Source organism: Mauremys reevesii, linkage group 19 (assembly GCF_016161935.1).
Source record: "Mauremys reevesii isolate NIE-2019 linkage group 19, ASM1616193v1, whole genome shotgun sequence".
Lineage (NCBI taxonomy): Eukaryota > Metazoa > Chordata > Testudines > Geoemydidae > Mauremys > Mauremys reevesii.
In genome coordinates, this window is record NC_052641.1 from 23810008 (window position 1) to 23830239 (window position 20232).

The 20232-nt window shown below is 40.8% G+C and overlaps 1 protein-coding gene and 1 long non-coding RNA gene across 12 annotated transcripts in view; one reads left to right on the forward strand and one right to left on the reverse strand.

Moving 5' to 3' along the window:
- The window catches only part of NR6A1 (nuclear receptor subfamily 6 group A member 1), a 182088-nt gene that overhangs the window by 47350 nt on the left and 114506 nt on the right, over positions 1 to 20232 (reverse strand). Inside the window, exon 1 of one of the 11 annotated variants that reach the window (XM_039506650.1) lies at positions 8061 to 8187. The exons of 9 other annotated variants lie outside the window; for them this stretch is intronic. In XM_039506650.1, the coding sequence (XP_039362584.1) occupies positions 8061 to 8067 (7 nt within the window). In that variant the 5' untranslated portion in view covers positions 8068 to 8187. Of the gene's footprint in view, positions 1 to 7250; positions 7359 to 8060; positions 8188 to 20232 lie in introns of those variants that run through there. One more of the 11 variants, XM_039506649.1, reaches the window with a different exon arrangement.
- Positions 8279 to 18231, forward strand: LOC120386805. The gene is made up of 2 exons (XR_005589925.1): positions 8279 to 8385; positions 17851 to 18231. It is a non-coding gene; the product is annotated as an uncharacterized LOC120386805 (long non-coding RNA).

The window sequence follows — 20232 nt, forward strand, 5'->3', positions numbered from 1 at the left end:
CACAACAGCAGCAATTATGATGATGGGTTACTGGATATGGACATTCCAGTGTTTTCTGAAACACTAGGGGCCAGATGCTGGGGTGCAGGTTAACTGCACAGAGCATAGGTCAGGGTTAGTGTGCACAGCTGCTTAAAAAAAACACCTTTGCAGTCCTCTGATCCTGCTGCTGCTCTGTGCAGGGCCACTCCCCCTGCACCAGGGCCGGCTTTAGGGCGATTCCCAGGAATCGGGCCCTGCACCCTCTGCCGAAGTGCTACCAGAAACAAAGGCAACCAATTGAGCTGCCACCGAACTGCCGCCGCTCTCTCAGCGGCTCAAATCGCTGCCGCTGTCTTTGGTGGCATTTCAGCAGCAGCTCTTTCAAATAGGGCCCCGCACGTCCTAAAGCCGGCCCTGCCCTGCACCACGTCAAGACATTTTGAGGACTGCTCTAGTTTACACTAAGCTGCTTTTCAGCCACTTTTATGGCTCAAAACTCACACCTGAATCAGTGTGGTGCAGAGGTCTTCTTTCCTGGTCCCCCTTCCTCTCACCAGAAGGAATGACCAAGACCTTGCAGGATCTGGCCTCAGGTGGTATGGATTGCTGAAGATGACGTGTATCAAACAAGCAGCAACAAGACAACCGGAGTCCTGTTGTTCTCATTTGGATGCCGGTAGGTGTCTTCTGTGGCATGATGGTGTTCGAACTGGCAGATTTTTGGAACAGCTGGAGGCAAGTGTCACAATGGACTCCTGTTCAATCCTGATAACTACCTAAATACATAGGTAAAACAATACTCTGCTTGTTAATACCACCAAACAGATGGGATCAATGGAAATAATTGTATCCCAGATGGAAAGAGGTGACACGATGTACACAATTCCAGTGGCAACCAGGGCCGCTGAGAGCGGGTTTGGGCCCCGGTGAAAAAAAATTTTGGGCCCCCCCAGCATGGGCGGACCAGCTAAACAGGGCCAACAAAGCCTGGGAAGCCGGGTCCCCTTCCGGACCACCAGGCCCTGGTAATTTGTACCAGCTTCCCCGCCCCTCTCGTCGGCCCTGGTTGCAATTACACTAATGTGATCCAGCAAAACACTAGGGATACCATGACATGAGATTCTCACCAAATTTCATAATATCCCACGAGACGCAGTCCCAGAAGCTAATGCCATGGGACAAGGATGGAGCTTCAGCCCTTCTTGATTTAAGGTACTTATGTTTGGTCAGTCTCTTAATGCTGCTTATGGGCACACTGAAGTCAAATGACGTATATGCACACACTGATTTTGGGGAGGGGGGGTTGTGGTGAATGTGACCAACTTAGGCCTCAGGAGTTGTCAGAGGACCTTATAAAAGGCTAAGAGATCAATCCTGGAGTTCAGTACATAGGCTCAGACTCTTTGATTTGACACAAAGCAAACTCTAGGTCTCCCCAAGAGTTGCTGAAGTAGATTCTGTGAGTCCATGTAAAACAAGAGCAGTGTCTTGTATCCCATCCCATAATATGCACCACAGAATCCTTGTGAAAGTTATTTGCTGTGCCTGCAAACAGAAAAATTTGGAGGGGGAGAGAGGACATGAGCTTAACAGGACTAGCTAACGGATTGAAATCACAGCAACTTTTGTCAATACCAAGAGAAACTAGATCACATCATGAAAAATATTAGGATGGGAAGTAAAATCAGTTTTCAGTTACACTGGAAGACCTAAGCGAACTGAACTTATTTCTGGTACTCTGTTCACAGTCCTAAAACTTATGGTAAGTAACCTTTGATTTCTTTCGCACTATTTAAAAAAAAAAGTCACTGCTGCACTCTATGCATGTCTCTATTGCTGTGATTTTACTGCAATTGTTACAAATCTCTAAAAATAAAGGGGTGGATAATGGAACCACTGACACCTCTAACTGCAGCAGCGCTCATGGGTCTCATTATCACCCCAACAAGACATTCCCATTTTTACAAGACAGACAACTTTAGACATGTTCTTAAAGATGACGGCTGAAGGAATGCTGGTGCAGATCACAGACAACACTTCTAATCTAGTTGAGCATCTTGCTAAAGAGAAGCTACTAAACATGACTTTGTAGTCATGAATTGCATAATCTCTACTTTAGTTATCTGATAAACAGGGAAGGGGATTAACATTGGATAGAAAAGGGTCCTCTATCTGTGGGGTTTAGCTCAACCTTTGCCTAACTCCACCCCACCCCCATCACCACCACCATAAATCCTTAGCTGATGGAGAGATCCCATGGTTACAATGAATAGCTACATTCTGGAGACCTTTCCATAGTGAGAATGCCACTAGGCATGCAGTGCTGCTACAGAGGCAGGCTGAGGACACAATCAAGGATCTATAAAACTATTGGTTAGTGCACATTGTGAGAAGCAGGAGCCACAAACTAACACCACTCCGGCAAAGTAGAACACCAATATATGGTGCCACAATTTGTAGCATTTTCATAAAAGATTACAGTAGACTAGGCCTCTCATTAGGCTCTCTCATCACACAGGCTGCAAACAAATGACTAAAGATTTAAATGAGGGCTCATTTCCAGTCTCATCTTTTTTGTTGCTGCCATTGAAAGAATGGAGCTGTCACCTAGTGAGTGAAGGAAGTGGGGATGATTAAAGCAACCAAGAATCAGGATCCTTCCCTAAGAATAACCCTTCCAGGGTGGAAATGGATAGCAGTGAGGTAGTGTGAATGACCCCGTTGCCACAATAACCTCAGTATGCACATGCCTGATTGCTTTAAATGTTAAGTAATTGGTTACATTTCCAGAATAAAATCCACTATGTGCACAGTGCATGCAATGGCTCCCCAAGTAATCCAGTCTGCAGGAACTTAGGAAGGCCCAAGTGACACCAACTGTTTACACTAAACTATTACTCTGAAACCAAATTGATAGTTTAAAAGCCAGTTAAAAACCTCCAAACACCAGCAATATTTTGATGGTTTTAAAAATCCTGCCGGAAATCTGACTGGCCTCTAGACAATCCACTGAGGCCCATGGGTTTGCTGATTCCTGACCTTTGCTATTTTCACCCTAATTAATGCAAGATTCTTATATAAGTGAACATCAGAATGACCATGGTAGAATTAGCTATGACCTTTAAATTTACCCATGCTTTTCAATTACGAAAAACACTGGGACTGCTCCATACTGTCCCTCAACCTTGAAATTTGAACAGATAATTTCAGAACACATAAAAGGTTATCATAACTTTCAGAGGAAATACAAGGCTCTTCGCTTGATTTTGTTACTGCTTACACACATTAAGAGTCTTTCAGTTTTACAGAGCTGTGTGAGATATAGTGTTGATTAAAAAACAAGCATCAATCGTAGTTTTACATTTTTATCTGGGGGGAGGGAGAAATTAAGCATTTTTCTGTTCAATTTTCTTGAAGTGTCTTATGCTTAAAGAACTCATATGGGATGCTCTAGCTTTGTTCTCCCAGGCTATTGTAGCAGCCGCTAAGTCAAACAGTTGCTGCTACAACAAAAGCACTCTCAAAAATCTCAACCTCATCTTGAACCCTGAAGATTTTTATGGCTACTCCCTCACTAAACCCTCCCCCTAAACCACATTAAAGGACTCATTGTTTTCAAAGGTCATGGTAGGTTTCATACCAAATTTTAATACAATAAAAATTCTACAACAATATTATATGTTTTACATAGGTGTCATATAAGACAGTGTGAGAAAGCAGAAGGAACCTCAACTTGCTTAGCTTTTTATAATGCAAACTGCAGAACCAATAGAATCAGTATATTTTAAGATATTCTTATTACATTTCTTAATAGTTGTTTTTCCTAGTAAGATCAAACAGCACTGTAGATGATTTCTTAATGAAGCTAATCTAAGAATGGCCAAAAGAAAATGCTGATACATGTATATAAGCATAAAAAGTAACTCAGATGTATGTGTATATAAGAAAATCATAAATGTGAACAAGATACAAAATGTGGTATTTTTTAGTAAGTCACATGTTCATCGATAAGCAAGTGCACCTTGTTTTATTATTACCTGTGACCTGTATTATTCACATGAATAAAAGTTGCATATGGGCTACAAAGAATATGTATGGCTTGTTTTTGTTTTCCCAGCATGTCAGTACCATAGCATTCCAGGAGAAAAATCTGGATGCTGTTATTGTCCAAGCATAGTTTTCTTATTTGCTGTTCAAAAGTATCTAATTTTTTAGTTTTCTCTAAAGAGTATTCTTTAGATATTTACTTTTGGTTTTGTAGTTTGGTTACAAAAACCTCTCTCCACTCACTACAAAGGATTTAGCTTGGAAATAAAAACTAGAGTCTACACAATTACCTTATATTATCAGTGACAATTAGTGCTTCACAGTATGGCAGGCACAAAAACCTGATCTCTGAGAGCAAGGGAAAGAACTGACCCTCCTCCCTAAGTACCCAAACCAGAAAGCAATCGAATGAAGCATTTTACTGGAATGAAAGAGGGAAAATATACAAAGTAACCAGTTTCAAGACATCTTGTTTATACAGTACAATTTACTGTGAATGCAATTTTCTAATTATGGAGGCTTGTATCTATAAAGATTACAGACATGACGCACCTTAAAATCACAATTTATAAACAGATTTAGCACATTTTTAACTACATATTTTCTCTACTTCTGGTTTAAACTAATCTCAAAATAGCGCACCCTCAAGTATTTGTTTAGCCATGTTTAAATTTCAAGAGCCAATAACAGCTGTTTGGGGGAGAGATCTCACACATGTGTTACCTAAATCTTAACAAAATCTTGCTCCCTTCACACCATCAGCGATGTCTCAAACACCAACAAGTCATCAAGGAAAGATTTTTTTTTCCTTCTTCTTTTGCTTGTCTTCACAAATGCCTTATTTGGGCTCAAAACAATTACATTTTATAGTCAAAACATTAGTATCAAGAAAAAGGAATTCCTGGTAAACTCAAAATTTCTAGGATTAGAATAATTCCCTTCCCATAACTCTGAATTGTTGCATTGTTCAAATAAGATTACAAAGCTTTAATTACACCCCAAAATAAATAAATTTGCTTAAGAGGGCTATATTTAAATTGAAAATCAATTAACACATGGCTTTTTTCTTAAATAAATTTTTTGCTCTTCCCAAGAAAGGCTCAGTATGTGAAGAATGCATCTATCTTAAAAGGGTGCACAATGGACCAAGGTCTGTCTCTCATACCCTGTTATTGATCTTTACAGATGCTGGAGATTCCCAACCCCCCATTCTGAAGGATAGCTTAAGAAATAAGACTTCCTGCCTAGCGACTGACAGGGCTGAAAGACCAGATTGTGTTGCTCTATGGATCAGGCCTGCCATAGTGAAAGCCTGAATAGAATTAACCCTCTGTGAACTAAAACAAAAACATTTGTATGCCCAGCTGTGATAGAGGTTAATTTAAATGGACAGGGCCCCTAAAGTCTTAAAAAAGACCATTTACAATCTAATACTTTACTGTAAAAAGTGTTAGTCTTACAAAAATACAGAAGTTAGTCTTAATTTCAGAGGCATCGGTTAGAATATTTAAAGAAAAACATAAAAGGAAAATACCATTTCTTTGCCACTGCAATTTTGTTAATTTTCTCCAGTTATTAGAAACCAATCAAACCAAAAATGATGCCATATCATATTGCTTTTGTTTCTTCAGAGGAAAGATTATATCCTCTGATCGTATGGTATCAAAAAATAAAGAGGACAAAGGAATCTCTGCTGGCTTCTTTTTTTTTTTTTTTAATAAAGTGCAGATAGTGTATTTGATATAAAAACACAACAACTTTCTCTTCCAAAGCCCAAGGATTGTTCACCATCAGCAGATCAAAAACTAATCTATAAAAGGCAATTTCTTGAGTGCTGGCTCTCATTAGCTGCCTTACCCTCTCACACAGCTGTTGCACACACAAGTGAGGAAACCATTTATCCTGCAGTTTCATTTGATCAGACCACTCAATATATCAAGTAAATATATGCACCAAACATTATTGGTAAACAGCGCAAATTCTAAACAAACTGTGCACAATTCACCTGCAAAGCAAAAAACATTCAGAGCAGGAAAGAGTACACTGCTCCAAAACGTCATCCATAAGAGTTCTACAGGATCTTCAGTGACTCATAGCATATTTATCTTAAGTTAAAAGACATGTTTAACATTTAATTTTATATAAATACAATTAGAACACTGATCAGAGCCAAATGTTTTACAAAGAGATTTGAACAAATGCTAGCCCCTAGAATTCTTGTGAAATTTGCCAAAATGACACAGACATGTGCTTCACCTTTTGATGGTGGAGCTGTATTTTGCAGATGTTATAATACCCACAAGATTCAAAGTAACCATTTTCCATTAGTAGATGTTTTACACTGTTTACTCCTTTCATCAGATTTACTAACTAAGCAATTTCTCTGTCCTGATAAAGTCTTTAAACTTTTTTCATGAGCACTCAGTGGCAATTCAGTAGAAGGTTATGTTTTGGACTAAAATTTGACAGACTACATTTCTTTAGGTTTAGAAATTCTGAAACAGTGAAACAAAAAACTGGCAAAGGCCCATGGGAAACATTTCTCATGGGTGCAGTCTGTTACCTAAAGGTGTAATTTGCTAGTGTGATAAAGAATTAAAAGGTGAAAAGATTAAAAACCCAGAGGAACTTCAGTCACAATGATTTTAAAAAACAAATACACTATTCTAATACAAAGTACCTTTTTTTTAAAAGTAAGACTAAATCTATTTAAAAGAGACTAATCAGTGGAGACACTGCCAGTGGTTTTAAGCATAGAAAAAGCTGTAAAATATCTGTAAACTAGTATTAGTCCCAGGAGAGATGAAACTGTTATCAAGAGTGCACATAACCCTGATACTATCAATAATTAACAATACTAAATAAAGCTTTTCCAGATGGTCAAATGGATTAGGAATTTAAAATATAAACAAATTAAGTCACAGAACAAATAGAATACAATTTGTTAAAAAAATAATCTGCAATTCAATTAAGCATTTAAGATGTGTGTGTAAAACATAAAAAGCATTAAATCTACACTTTTTAAAAGTGTGCGGTTTTTTTAAATAATGAAAACAACTCTCTGCAACAAACCTTAGTGGCAGTCTTCAAACTGCACACAAAAAGCAGTTGCCTGCTCTTGCTAACTCTCCTCCCCTTGAGGCTACTGTTTGCTATAAACCTTCATAATATTTCCCTAACTCTGAGATAGTGCTCCCAAAGTTATGAACCAACTCCTTTACCTTCCCATGTATCCATTTCATACTTCTCCAAGTTTGCTGAGGAGTTCTGTAGCAGCCATGAAGAAATATATTACAAAACAGTCACCAGCCTGATGGTGAAACCTCACGATCCTTATTGCCAATTTCTCTCTAAGCTTTGTATACAACAGTCATCCTCACAGGTCAGTTTACAAGCTGGTCATGTGATTAGAAAGTTCAAGCCCTAAGGTCACAACTTGCATGGACTCCGTTTATTACCAAAGGTTATCTAAGTGGAACTGATAGCCTTATTTTCTTCAGTTAACAATGCTGCCTCACACATCTCTGAAAACTAGTAGGGTGACATTAGCTCAAAACATCCCTTCGCCCCAACATCCTGGAGATGTAATATGTGAACTGATGATATCTAATTAAAAAGCCATGATTAAGTGATGTGATAATTCCAAAGCATTTCTCATCTTTACAGAAGCATTCTATTTTATTACATAAAACCTGACTGATCCAGGCCTAAAAGCCTCACAGGAGTTGCAGTTATCAAGAAACGAAACTCTCCTGAATTCATTATATCTGTATTTGTGATAATGGCAATAGCAAGCCTTTCCAAGAGAAAAATGAAAAAAATATGTTGTTGCTGGCCTGAAGGCTATTTAATTATTACCTAAAAAGACCCTCTGAACTCAGTCCTTAAAAGCTCAACAGACCCAGGATAAAATAATCAGGCCTCCACAAAACTACTCCAAACAAAAGACAATGTACAAAAGTCAGTTATTAAAATATATTTGTTAGAAATGTCAATCCACTGAAAAACACAATCTTAGCATCATACATTACCTTCCATAAAGTATGAATCTTGCTTCCTTCGCTCCCCCACCCCACCCCAAAGCCCGGCAGCTTTTAGAAAAGCATCATGCCACTCACTGCCTTCCAGATTAGGGAGCCATGTCAACAATGCAACAGAGAGCAGCCCATCTCCCTGACATTGCACTGGAGAAAGCCAGGCAGGATCTTTATGCTAATGAGCTGTGATGTCACAGATAAGAGCCTTTCAACATTCAGTTAACAAGAACTTGAAATAAAAAGGCATTCAAGATGAAATAGCTTCTGAAAGCCCAACACCACGTCAGGAGCTGGAGGGTCCGATTCAGATCATCTTCAGGTTAGAGAGCCCCTTCTCCCTCCCAAGAGCCTAGCCTTTTTTCTGGCTAAGCCAAAACATGGCACCTCCTGAAACATTCCACACCAGCAGGACCCTCATTAAAGGGTGGGACAGTGATTTATCACAAGGTGGCCATGTGATTGGATGGCAAATATTTGCTAAGCCCCATCACTGGTGACTTTCCCTGACCAATGGGGCCAGGAGCTCCAGATCATTTTACAGGATGGGGCTCTGCAGCTCAGACGGAAAACCAAGCATGGAAGGAAAGGCTGCAATATAGCCACAAGTAACTTCTTCCCAAAACACCCAATTAGTGCACAGTGAATTCATCAATAAACTGGAATCTGAATTAAGGTTTTGTAAATGTTATTACAATGGGGAAAAATATAGAAGTGCAAAAAAGTAAAAGCAAAAGAACTTGAAAAGTTATCTATCCGCTCCTTTCATTCAGAGCCAGGCAAGTTATCAGAACTTAATATCCATTCACAAAAGCTGTTTTCCTCATGTATTATTCTTTGTGAAGTCTCTATGAAATGTGGATTATTTTGTGAGCTGTCAGGCTGCACCTTTGAGACAGCAATGAAAGAACCTTCAGGGTTTCAAAGCTTAAGGACAGCTCTAAATGACCTTTTCCTGCACTGAGAATGACTGGAATGCTTAGGAAATTCTCTTTTTTATGTATTCATTACCAGCAGGAAAAACAGACTGGTAACTCTTGGGAAAGCTTTCCTTAACTTGAAATAAGAGATTATATAATGATGATCTTGGTTTTTTACTTTTTATTTTATCATTTTTAACATACTTGCCATACTAGTATTAACAAATCTTATTCCTAATCTGTACCTGCTACCTTTAAAAGACACCTTTGTGTTTACAGTATTGAAATGCAGCTACCTCTGAGGTGGAGCAAAGTAGTTAACCAGCGAACAGCATGCTGTACAAAATTGGGAGAGGAAAGTTTTGGTTAAGGACCCTAGGGTAAATACGGACGTGCCCAAGGAACACACCCCTCTGGTGGTTTACGGTCTCTTCTGAAGGAACCACAACACAGGAAACTTCGTGGAATGCTCGTTACCCACCTCGGAAATTTAAGAGGCATGAATAGATCATGCCAGGATTTAAGCCTGTGATTCCAGAGTCTGACTATTCTAAACTTAATGCTTAACCCACCAAATCATTTCCTCCAAAACTCAGGAGCACAGATGATTTGGTGGTAGAATACAGAAACTTCCCAAAGTTGTATAGAACCCAGGGGGCGGGGAAAGCCACACACAACACAGTGCACTTTATATACTTATAAAAAAAGAACAAGGAATTCCCAGACTGGAACAGATATGTGGTGTCCATCTAGTCCAGCCTTCTGTCTCCCACTGTAGAGGTACCAGATGTTTCAAAGGAAGGTGCAAGAAGCCCTGCAATAGGCAGATATAGGATCACCTGCGCCTCATGAGAGTTGCATCCTAATTCCTCATAGATAAAAATAGGTTTAAACCCTACAGCATGATGTTTTAGATCCTTTCCAAACTATTCTAGCATGAACTATTGTGACGCTAGGTATTTTAATTCATAGAAAAGTCCAACTCTTTAAATCTTGCGGAACTTTTGGCTTTGTCACAGGATGTTATTGAGGCTACGAGTTCCAGAGTCTAATTTTGCATTGTGTGGAAATGCATTTCCTTTCACCGCTTTTGAATTTTCTGCTTTCCTTCTCTGCACCATTAATTATTTTATATACATTTTATCATGTCACCCTCTTATTTGTCTCTTTTCCGAAGTAAAAAATCCCAGTCTTTTCAATCTCTTTTCATGTAAGTTTTTCCAGGTGCCTAATCATTCTTGTTGCCTGTCTCTGAACTTCTCTAATTCTGCCATAGCCTTTTTGAGGTGGTGTGGCCAGGACTGACCACAGTATTCCAGATGAGTGCAAACAAGGATTTATACAATGACAGTTTTCTGTATTTTTCACCATCCCATTCCATATGCATACTAATATTCTGTTTGATTCTTTTGACCATAGTTGCGAACTTTCCACAGTGATGTCCCTCTGTTATTTGCAGCCCCAAGCCTATGTAAGAAACTGAGTCATATGGACAAAGGCTCTATCTACATTCTGTAGAATATATCAGTTCTACACAGCACTCTCTGCTAAAACACATGGACTCAGCAAGCAGAATGGAAGAGGGGGCTAACATTAAGATTGAAGAGCAGCCGAGAGAGGCAGGAAAACCCCCAATTTCATATTTAATAGGAAGTTGTTAGTAACTAGAGCTCACAAGACTTCCAGTTCCTGCCTTGCCAGGGACATTCACCACTGATACTGTGCGAAGGAAAGTAGCCTGAAGGTCACTGATCTCATTCCCTTGTAATTATTTCAGAACTCTCACTCTTTGAATCAAAGTAACGTCTCTTTGATGTAGTCGTATTGATTAAATCGATCACAATCAAGTCAAAGTTTTTTAATCAATGTACGTAACCGAATTAAAATGGTATTTTCAGCTGAAGTGCCTTAGAAGAGCCATTGGCCGAGCTGCACAAAACCTGCCCAGAGTTACCGCTTCTCCATTTCATAAACACTGAAACCATCCAGTGCCAATAAGAATGTTCTATATTTATAGCAGTTAATCATTTTCAAGAGTACGTTATAAAACAGTTTCTCTACTGTCACAATCAGATCTTGTATTACTAAAAATTTAAATTAGCCTGAAAACAGAAAATTGGTTATTTAACAAGCTGGGACTTGGATTTAACATAAAGGACTTCGGCATAAAAGTCTATTCGTTTCCAGTGACCACACAACAGCTGATTCAATGCTTTGTACCTACAGTAACATGAAAAAATAAATAGGTTTTGGGACTCTGCAGAAAGGAAGAGAGCAGCAGGTAATGGCATATGGAAACTGAACCCCAAGAAAAAAAGGTGTGTGCTTTTCTTTCTTCTGTTCAGAAGCACATTCTGAGTGGGAACTTTGAATATGTCACAGCAGCATTTCAGTAGGAATATGAAAAGAAAAAAGACATTATGTAAAAAGCAGCAATAGACCAGGTTGTGTAAGAAGTTTATACATGTGTTTCCAGTATTAGGGAAGCTGTTGCAATCACACCTGGAAGTGGGATTAAACTGGCCCTTAATTATTTTGCTAATGAGTAATGCTGGACAGAATTTGTTCCTTGAAACAGACTAAAAATGCCAAATCAAAACATTTTTTAAAATGAGTATTTCAATAAGAAATCCACCATGAAAATTATTTTTAAATGAACACTGGGAAAAATCCAAAATTTTGTTTGGAAGAATTCTAAATCTTCATTTCACAATTCAGAAATGTAGTTTCAGAAATATTTTCATTTTTATTTTATTTTTACTATTTTCACATTATTTCTTAGCATTGCAGTAGAAGTCATGTATATTATGCATGACTTCTAGTGACAATGTAATTGAAATATTTTATTTCAAACTTTTTAAAAACTACAATTTGAGAATTTCAAAAACTGAAATTTCAAAAGAATCAAAATTTTGGAAATTCTGTTTTATGAGAAATGTAAAAAACGTTTGTTTCTGTTCTGAATCAGAATGAAAAAAATTGAAATGTAAAACATTCCTACAAAACCTATATTTCTGAGTTTGACCAGACTTCACAGCCATATAGGTGAGGGCCCCTACTATAAACCTCTGAATTCATGCTATCCAAATCAGGAAGCATCCAAAAAACAAGCAGTTTGGATGATGAGTAAGCAACAAACAATGCACGAAGGGTAATATGGTTAGGTGGTGATAGAAACATGCAAGACAAGAGGTCAATGACAGACAGGAAAGCAATCCCAAGACTTTAAAAACGCATTCCCCACACCGCAAAGCTCTGCAATGAACCTAACTAATGGACTACAGTCTGCCAAAGGAAGTCATGGAAACACCATAGCTGGAATAGATTTAGAACCACACCGGACATAGCCCTGGAGTGAACAGTCCTGCAACAGAGAAATGGGGGACCGTGGGGTCTTTTTCTCTTCTCTCTAATTTCTATATTTCTTTGATCAGGAAAAGTGGAACTCTGCACTTACTTATCTATTCCTCCCAAGGTAGTTTAGCAAGTTTAACTACCTCCCTAACTGCCAAGCTAAGACTAGGGAAGGGTAACTAGCCCAAGAGGCAGCCAATAAAGGCTTCCAAAGTACTCACAACCCACTTCCTCTGTGCATGCACAGATCTCAGTTTGCTAACAGCACGTCTCTCACATTGGGCAACATCGAACCCTCAGAACACGTAAAAATTGCAGGACTCTAATTGTTCTGTAAAACATGAGGCTGGATTGTAGATGGACAGTGGGCAGGAGAAGACAGGAAGGGGAGTTTTGTTCCATTAGAACAGGGCTAGTGAATGGGCAAAGGTTCTGGCTGGTTTCTAAATTGTCACACAAATCCAATGCAAATCAAAAATCCCAATACTATAACCGATGGCTTACATTTTAAAGCAACACCAGCTCATAACAGCAAAAGCCAGATGTGCTGGTTCAAAACTGGCCTGGGTACAATCCTATCGGCAAGCAATTGATTTATTGTCTTGACAGCACAGCTATAACCTGCAGGCAAGGGAAGGGCAGGGGAAAACAGAGTTCTATGAGTATTTAGGAAAGGCTGGCAAGGCCTCCAACAAGACAACAGGTAGAAAAAGCCACCCAAGATTTCTTCAGGCAGCCACCCCACCCCCCTTTCACCATGCTTCTCCCTCACCTTACCAATAGGACACACTGCAAATACAGGCGGACTTTGGCATGAGCGTAGCAATCGACTAGTAGGAGTGTACCAGGAAGGGAAAACGTACCCCCCATCCTCAATATTATGTCATTAAAACTTTACACTACCACCAAATGATGAAGGGAAAAGCAGCTGTGCTGGGTAAGTCAGGCTATTGGCAATACTGTCTGCAAGGATTGTCCTCATACTGATGACCCAGCATTTTCCTTCTGGCCTAAGTCTGTAGTGGAAGAAGACACCGTATGGACAAGTTAGAAGAGATGATTGGGCAGATCACAGGTCCTGAGAGTTGTAGGAGGAAACGAAAGTGGAGACAGTTGTGCAGAGCATTAGAAGATAGACTGCAAAAAATGAATGCATTTGTACCTTTTTCATTTCTTTGCACATCATGAAGTAGGCTGAAAGATGGGTGATGGTGTGTTTTGAGGGGTTTTTCCTATTTGGTTTTTACAATACAGAATATAGATGTTTCTTACCTACCCATTTTTCTTGGAAGAAAACTCTAAGGATGACTGGAGAACTAGCAGGTTTATGACCATTCAAATAAAACCGATTAATTGAGGGGAAGTTATCTTTATTCAGATTGTTTAAAGCTCTTTATATTTTTAACTGGTAAAGATTCAAGGCTCCTGCCTCTTTAATTTGGAGCTGAGAAGAACTCCAAAATGATGAGTAAGCACCTACCCCATGACCATAAAAAAGATTTTGGGGGCAATTTTAGGAATATTTAAGGATCTCAGGGGTGGGCACACTATGGCCCAGGGGCCACATCCCGCCCTTCAGACGTTTCAGTCCAGCCCTCGAGCTCCCGTCAGTTTGCCCCGCTCCGGTGCTCCAGCTGGGGGCTTGCCCCGCTCAGCACGTGCAGTGGCTCTGCGTGGCTCACGGAAGCAGTGGCATGTCCCCCCCTCTGGTTCCTATGCACAGGGGCAACCAGGGGGCTCCGCATGCTGCCCCTGCAGCTCCCATTGTCCAGGAACAATGACCAATGGGATCTGCAGGAGCAGTGCCTGAAGACGGGGCAGCGCATCAAGCCGCCTGGCTGCGCCTCTGCATACGAGGCGGACGGGGGACGCGCCTCTGCTTCCAGGAGCTGCTTGAGGTAAGCACCGCCTGGAGCCTGCACCCCGATCCCCTCCCATGCCCCAACCCCCTGCCCCAGCCCTGATCCCCCTTCCTCCTTCTGAACCCCTTGGTCCCAACCCGGAGCACCCTTCTGCGCCCCCAAGCTCTCATCCCCAGCCCTACCCCCAGAGCCCATACCCCTAGCTGGAGCTCTTGTCCCCCCCCTGCACTCCAACCCCCTGCCCCAGCCCAGAGCCCCCTCCCACACCCTGAATGCCTCATTTCTGGCCCCACCCCAGAGCCTGCACCCCCAGCCAGAGCCCTCACTCCCTCCTGCACCCCAAACCCCTATTTCATGAGCATTCATGGCCCGCCATACAATTTCCATACCCAGATGTGTCCCTTGGGCCAAAACTATCTCCTAGTTTTGTAACACCTTCACTTATTCTCAGTTGCATGTACAACAGTTACAAATGTTTAGAATTCACCTTTAAACAAATACAAAATGCGCACATGCACCAATGCAGACCTCAGCACCTACTCCCCTTTTCCACCATCACATGCCCAGAGTCTTCTCCAGCTCACTCGGTGCCCTAGAAAGCTCTGGAGCCTCTACTGCCCCAACCCCACTCCAGCACCTGCTCCTGTCTCCAGCAGAGCCTTTAAACTTGAGCTGACCCTGGCAGGACCTGACTACAAGTAGGGGGCTCAGGTCAAGTATAAAAAGAACTCTACATTCTTGGGCACAGGTTGGAGTCAAGGGTCTAATTCTGGCAGCTGGTTTTATGCTGTGGTGTCTTTCCTGGGCCTGCAGGTGCTGCTGTGCATCGGACAAGGGCTCTTAACATCCACATTATAATAACCGTACCCTTTCCCCATTGAGTGGCCAGGAAGCAGCTGCCTGGTCTGGAGCTGAGCACGGAGCAAGCTGGGCCCCCATTTCAGGCCTTGGTTGGGCTGGCCGGTGCCATGTGGTTCATATCCCAAGTCATCAGTGGGACCCACCGCCACGCCCCCCTTCAACCGCAACTGTTTGCAGGGGATTAGCAAGATGGTCCCATGGCAGAGGTAGGGGATGAGGGGACAGCAGACCAGCCAGGCTTATCCCAGGGCAGGTAGTGGGCAGGAGGCCCAGGGTGTGCCTCAGTAATGACCAGGCAGGTGAACCAAATGGCACTGGCCAGCCTATCCCAGGGCAGGGATCTGAGGCTGGCCTGCGCAGTTTGTCACAGCTACTTCCTGTCCAGTCGGTGCAGAGAGAGAGAAGGCAGCATGGCCAATGCAATGATTTGGAGTCCTGGCCCAGCCTTCCCCAGTGACCTTCTGCAGGCCTGGGGGACATACCACAGCATAAAGCTGGTTGCCAAGTTGGCCCCCCAACCCACTAGAGACCTTTGCAATCCAACCAGAATAAATATTGGGGTCAGGTCAGGTATGAAAACCACTGTACTCTCAGGCTCTGGTCAGGGTCAGACTTCCTGTGGTGTAGTGGAGTTTGGGTCAAGCTTTAAAATCAGGCCCAAGCAGACTTCTAGTCTCCAGCCTGCAAGGCACAGAGCTTCCCCTGGACTCCTACCTCCGTTAATTCCCCTTTCCCGTGTTGTAGTGAGGCAGTTATTGCTGAGCTCTGGGCATCTGCCTCTGCTGCATCATACCTGTTCCGGGTCTCTACCTCTTAGCACATATGGCCTGGCAGCTGCTATTGGGTCACTGGTGCTGCAGGCGGCTACAATAGTCTAGTGGCCAAAGAGGGAGCTGCAGACAACTCAGGCAAAATTCCTAACCTGCCAGTGTTTTCTACTGAGTCCCAATTCCCTCAAAACGGGCCCCAAATCCTGACACTCATTAATAGCAATGTTAGCAACATTGAAAACTAGACCACACAGACTATCAGTATAATCCCAGCTCAAGCCATCTGCCCGCCTGCCTGCTCTGGAAAAGGCTGACAGCACTTAGTCTGATGGAAGACAGGGAAGCAGAGCCCTGGAGAACATGTAGATTTTCATATCATAGAATTATAGAAACGTAGGACACGAAGGGACCTCAATAGGTCATCTAGTCCAGTCCCCTGCACTGAGGCAGGACTAAGTATATCTCTCCCTCCCAGTGAAGACACCTGGAGTGTGCTGCACCTACAGGCATGCTGCATATCCAACAGCCCAATCCATTCTTTTCAGAGATAGGGGGAGGGTTATGGGGCATTTCACTACCTCACCGGACTCTGCTCAAGTGAACAACCCGAGCTATCAAAATGGCCAATTTTAATGTTTTTGGCTACTGAGGCTTCTCATGTCTACAAGTATAACCTACTAATTCAGCCTGACCTATAGGTCAGCCAGAGCCAGGAAGCTGCCTCGCTATATTCAAGAGTTGGAACCTCATTGTTTTTAGATCAGTATTTTTTTTCATTTGATGTGAGTACTTCATGCTGCATCGAATTAGTACAAGGAAACACTGGTAGGGTGCAGTGAGCATGCTGTTATCATACAGTGGGCTACTTATGAAATATGGAGGGTTTTGAGCTTTCCAAAGCCTTCTAAACACGGCTCACGTACCAAAATGCAAGGTATTATGAAGAACGAAACTTCAGAGACATAGTACTTATGCTAACACATGAAAAAAACTCATCTGACTATTGTTAGTGTGTTTACCCATTATCGGTCTTTTGGGGCCAGAAGGGTGTTAATTTCAAGGGCTGTTCACATGGCTGTGCAGTTTGACTGTCACCAACACACTCTTCTCAACTCAGAAATAGAATTTAAAGTCCGATTAAGATACATTATGACTAACTGTAGCACAAAAAAAAATGCACTGGTACATTCAATAAGACAGGAAAAGTTTTATGTGGAGTTTAATTTCCCTGGTGTTGGTAGGTTTTCAACATCCAGTATTATTTGAATGAGGTCTGTAGTGGCTTGGATTGTGTAAAAAAAATTAATCAAGATGAAAAAGAAACCATTGAACTGAATGCAAACTGATTCTATACACGAACGCCTATATGTGTAATTTCAGAGTTACACACTCTTCTTGAGAACTGTCTAACAGCTTTTTGAGACCTGTCCCTGTCTCTTATGTAAAAGTGTATTTTAAATGGTTAATGTTAAATAATCCACATTCAAGCAACTATGAAATAGTTATACCTATTAAAATGGGTAAGAAAGGCCATGTGCAATATCCAGTTTTTAAACTTTCTCAGTTGATTTTTTTAAGTCTCAGTCTCCAGTACACCCTAATAGTCAAAACGTCACTTAAAAACAAAACAGCTCCCCTATTTTAGGAGCATGGTAGCTCCACTGAACAGGTCTCTAATTCCTCCAACCCCAATCATTTCATAATCCTTCACAGTGCTAATGAAGCTTTGCTCATTTTCATAACAATGCGACACTGTTATGCAGCCTCTGTCTGAGGCACAAACACCTTTGTGGAATGAATGGAGTTGAGGTTGTGGATTACAATACTGAGGACATTTGAATGTTTCAAGCAACTTAAAATGTGAATTTGTTCCACACACTTCAACTTTCTTTTTAAAAAACCGGGGAACTATGGCCAGGGCCAAACCAAACACTGAAATACTTTTGTTTACAGCTACGAAACTATATATAAAGAAATGTCAGGTTCTTGACTTTGCTTTTATATCTCTTTACCAATGCAGATATGTCCACTAACAATGGATACATAAAGGCAAGAATCAGAGGTTCGGAAACGTCCATGGCACCTTCCAAACACAAACAGAATGCAACAGCTACTGAATGCTACACAGTCAAAGGAAAAATTTGTCCTAAAAGTCTGATAATTATGTAAAGACAAATGTACAATGGGGCAGGGATTTATTTACCTGTGTGACTACCATTGGTGTTTTAGGCCTGGTAGGTGACAAAGCAGAATTTAGGCATTGCTTCCTGGTGTTATTTCAACTGAGTCTTACCTGCCAGGGTATTGAAAATTTGTATGGAAAGGTCTGAGTTTGAAAAATGGAGGATTACAGCCTGCCAATTAATTCTCTAAAATGTGTAGTAAAAACCTCAAAAATCAATTAAAACCAATATAAAGAGCAACTTCTGTAACCAAAAAGTAATGCAACAGATTGCTAAATTGTAGAATGACAGAAAAATATGGAGAAGAGTAGTAAGCTATTAACATACATTACAAAAAAGCAAGTGTGGGGCATGTACTCTTCAAGGCAAAGGCCATAATTCATTCCAGCCTCCGATCCACAACCCTAGCCATTCTTGTCTGGATATGATCGTAGTGACATGCAAGTGGAGCATTACAAACTGCTCTCGTTTGGATCAGACTATAGCAGCTTTTGTTGGCCTGAAGGAGAGCAAGTTGTTTTCAAATCTAAAAAGTATGCTAACCTGGTGAGCGCATCATATGCCAATTCCTTTTAAAAGGATCCTGTCTGGTATCCATCCATCTGGTATTTCCAGTAGAGTTAGAGTGAGGAGTTATAACCTAATCTACAACTTGCACGAGTGCTTTATTATACTAAAATATTTGCAATTCTGTCAGACAAGAGTTCGTAAATCCATAGATAACATGTTTCAGTGACACCGATCCTGACAGGGTCGCATCTACATTACTGGGGAGGTTACAGCTTTCATTTGATGCATTGGAAAACAGTTCAGTTCCAATGAAATATACATTGTGTCCATTTTCCATATACAACTCCCTTCTCCATTCTTTATGGACATGTTCCTTTGTTTACATTTGAAAAACTGGTTTACAAAAACTTGGAAAGATCTATAAAGAATGTTAACTAAACACCCAGCTTGGTAACTAATCTGCTCTTTTCACTATTTAATGCATTGAGAATTAATTAAGTTAATTAACTTGGCAAAAACACCCATCTGATGTACATGAAATTAAGACTCTTCCTTCTTAATCAATTTTGCGGGGTGTGATAAGTATTTCTGTGCCCCTGATTTGATCAGGGACACATAGAGGAAGCTATCTCCATAGGAAGGAAGAAACGCAGAGGTGAGGTTAAGTGCTGTTTGGAGAGGTTACCTTTAGAGGAAAGGAAAAAAACAAATGGAATTTTAGGAGTGAGATGTATATGGTTTTACTGCCTCAGTGAGTAAGTACAAGAAAAGAGATTTGCAAGGATTACATTGCTATCAACAGACGATCCGGTTCTTTTCCTAATCTTAATAAAAAGAGCTTTATTTAACGTCATGACTTTAGTCTAAACCAAAGTTTTTAGAGACTTATTTCTGAAGTTTAGTATTCTGTCTCTCTATGCTTGGTAATTAGAGGAAGTAATAGAAAACTGGCAGGATAGGTTCAAGTCATTCTAAAAGACATTCTGAAGTCTTTGAGCCAGATCCTCATCTCTGATTTAAAAAAAGCATATGTTCTGTGCTTGCACATGCATGCAGAGTGCTCCATTTTTCCAGCTAAGCTAAGATGCTAAGAAGCCAAGACTGAATTTGAATTGTACATTCCTCAGACATGAATTTAAGCATTTAGTTTTCATAGCATGGCCCAACTGGAGTAGCTAAATGAACAAACTCTTATGGAATTAACCATGCACTAATAATGCTTTGCTACAGAATATTCCATCCTGAAGGAGCATATGACAAGTATAAACTGATATAGAAACACACAGAAATCACTTTATCCACAACTGAAATGAAGCCATTTTTGGTCAAAACACGCGAAACATGTAATAGTGCAGAAGAGTTAGCCAGTAAAAAACATCTTTTGCATTTGATGCTGCTAGGGGAATTTTGTTAATTTCCATTTTTTTAAATTGCTAAACAGAAAACTGGAAGAGTTACTTTGGGGTCTATTGTGTAACTAACTTATCTGAGCACAGCCATAGTAATTATACTTGGCTTGCTGCTGTTGCTGGTATTTTTACTGTTGATCTGTCTATTATTAATGTAGCCCTTGAGAATTTCTCCCAAAGAGCCAGCTGCGTAAGTAAAACAAGCATTTAGGTTAGCATCTATAGCACAGCAGCAATTACAGCATCTTCAAGAGCTGCCCCTTTCCTTCAAACTTCAGTCAAAAGTCAAACCAAGAGAGA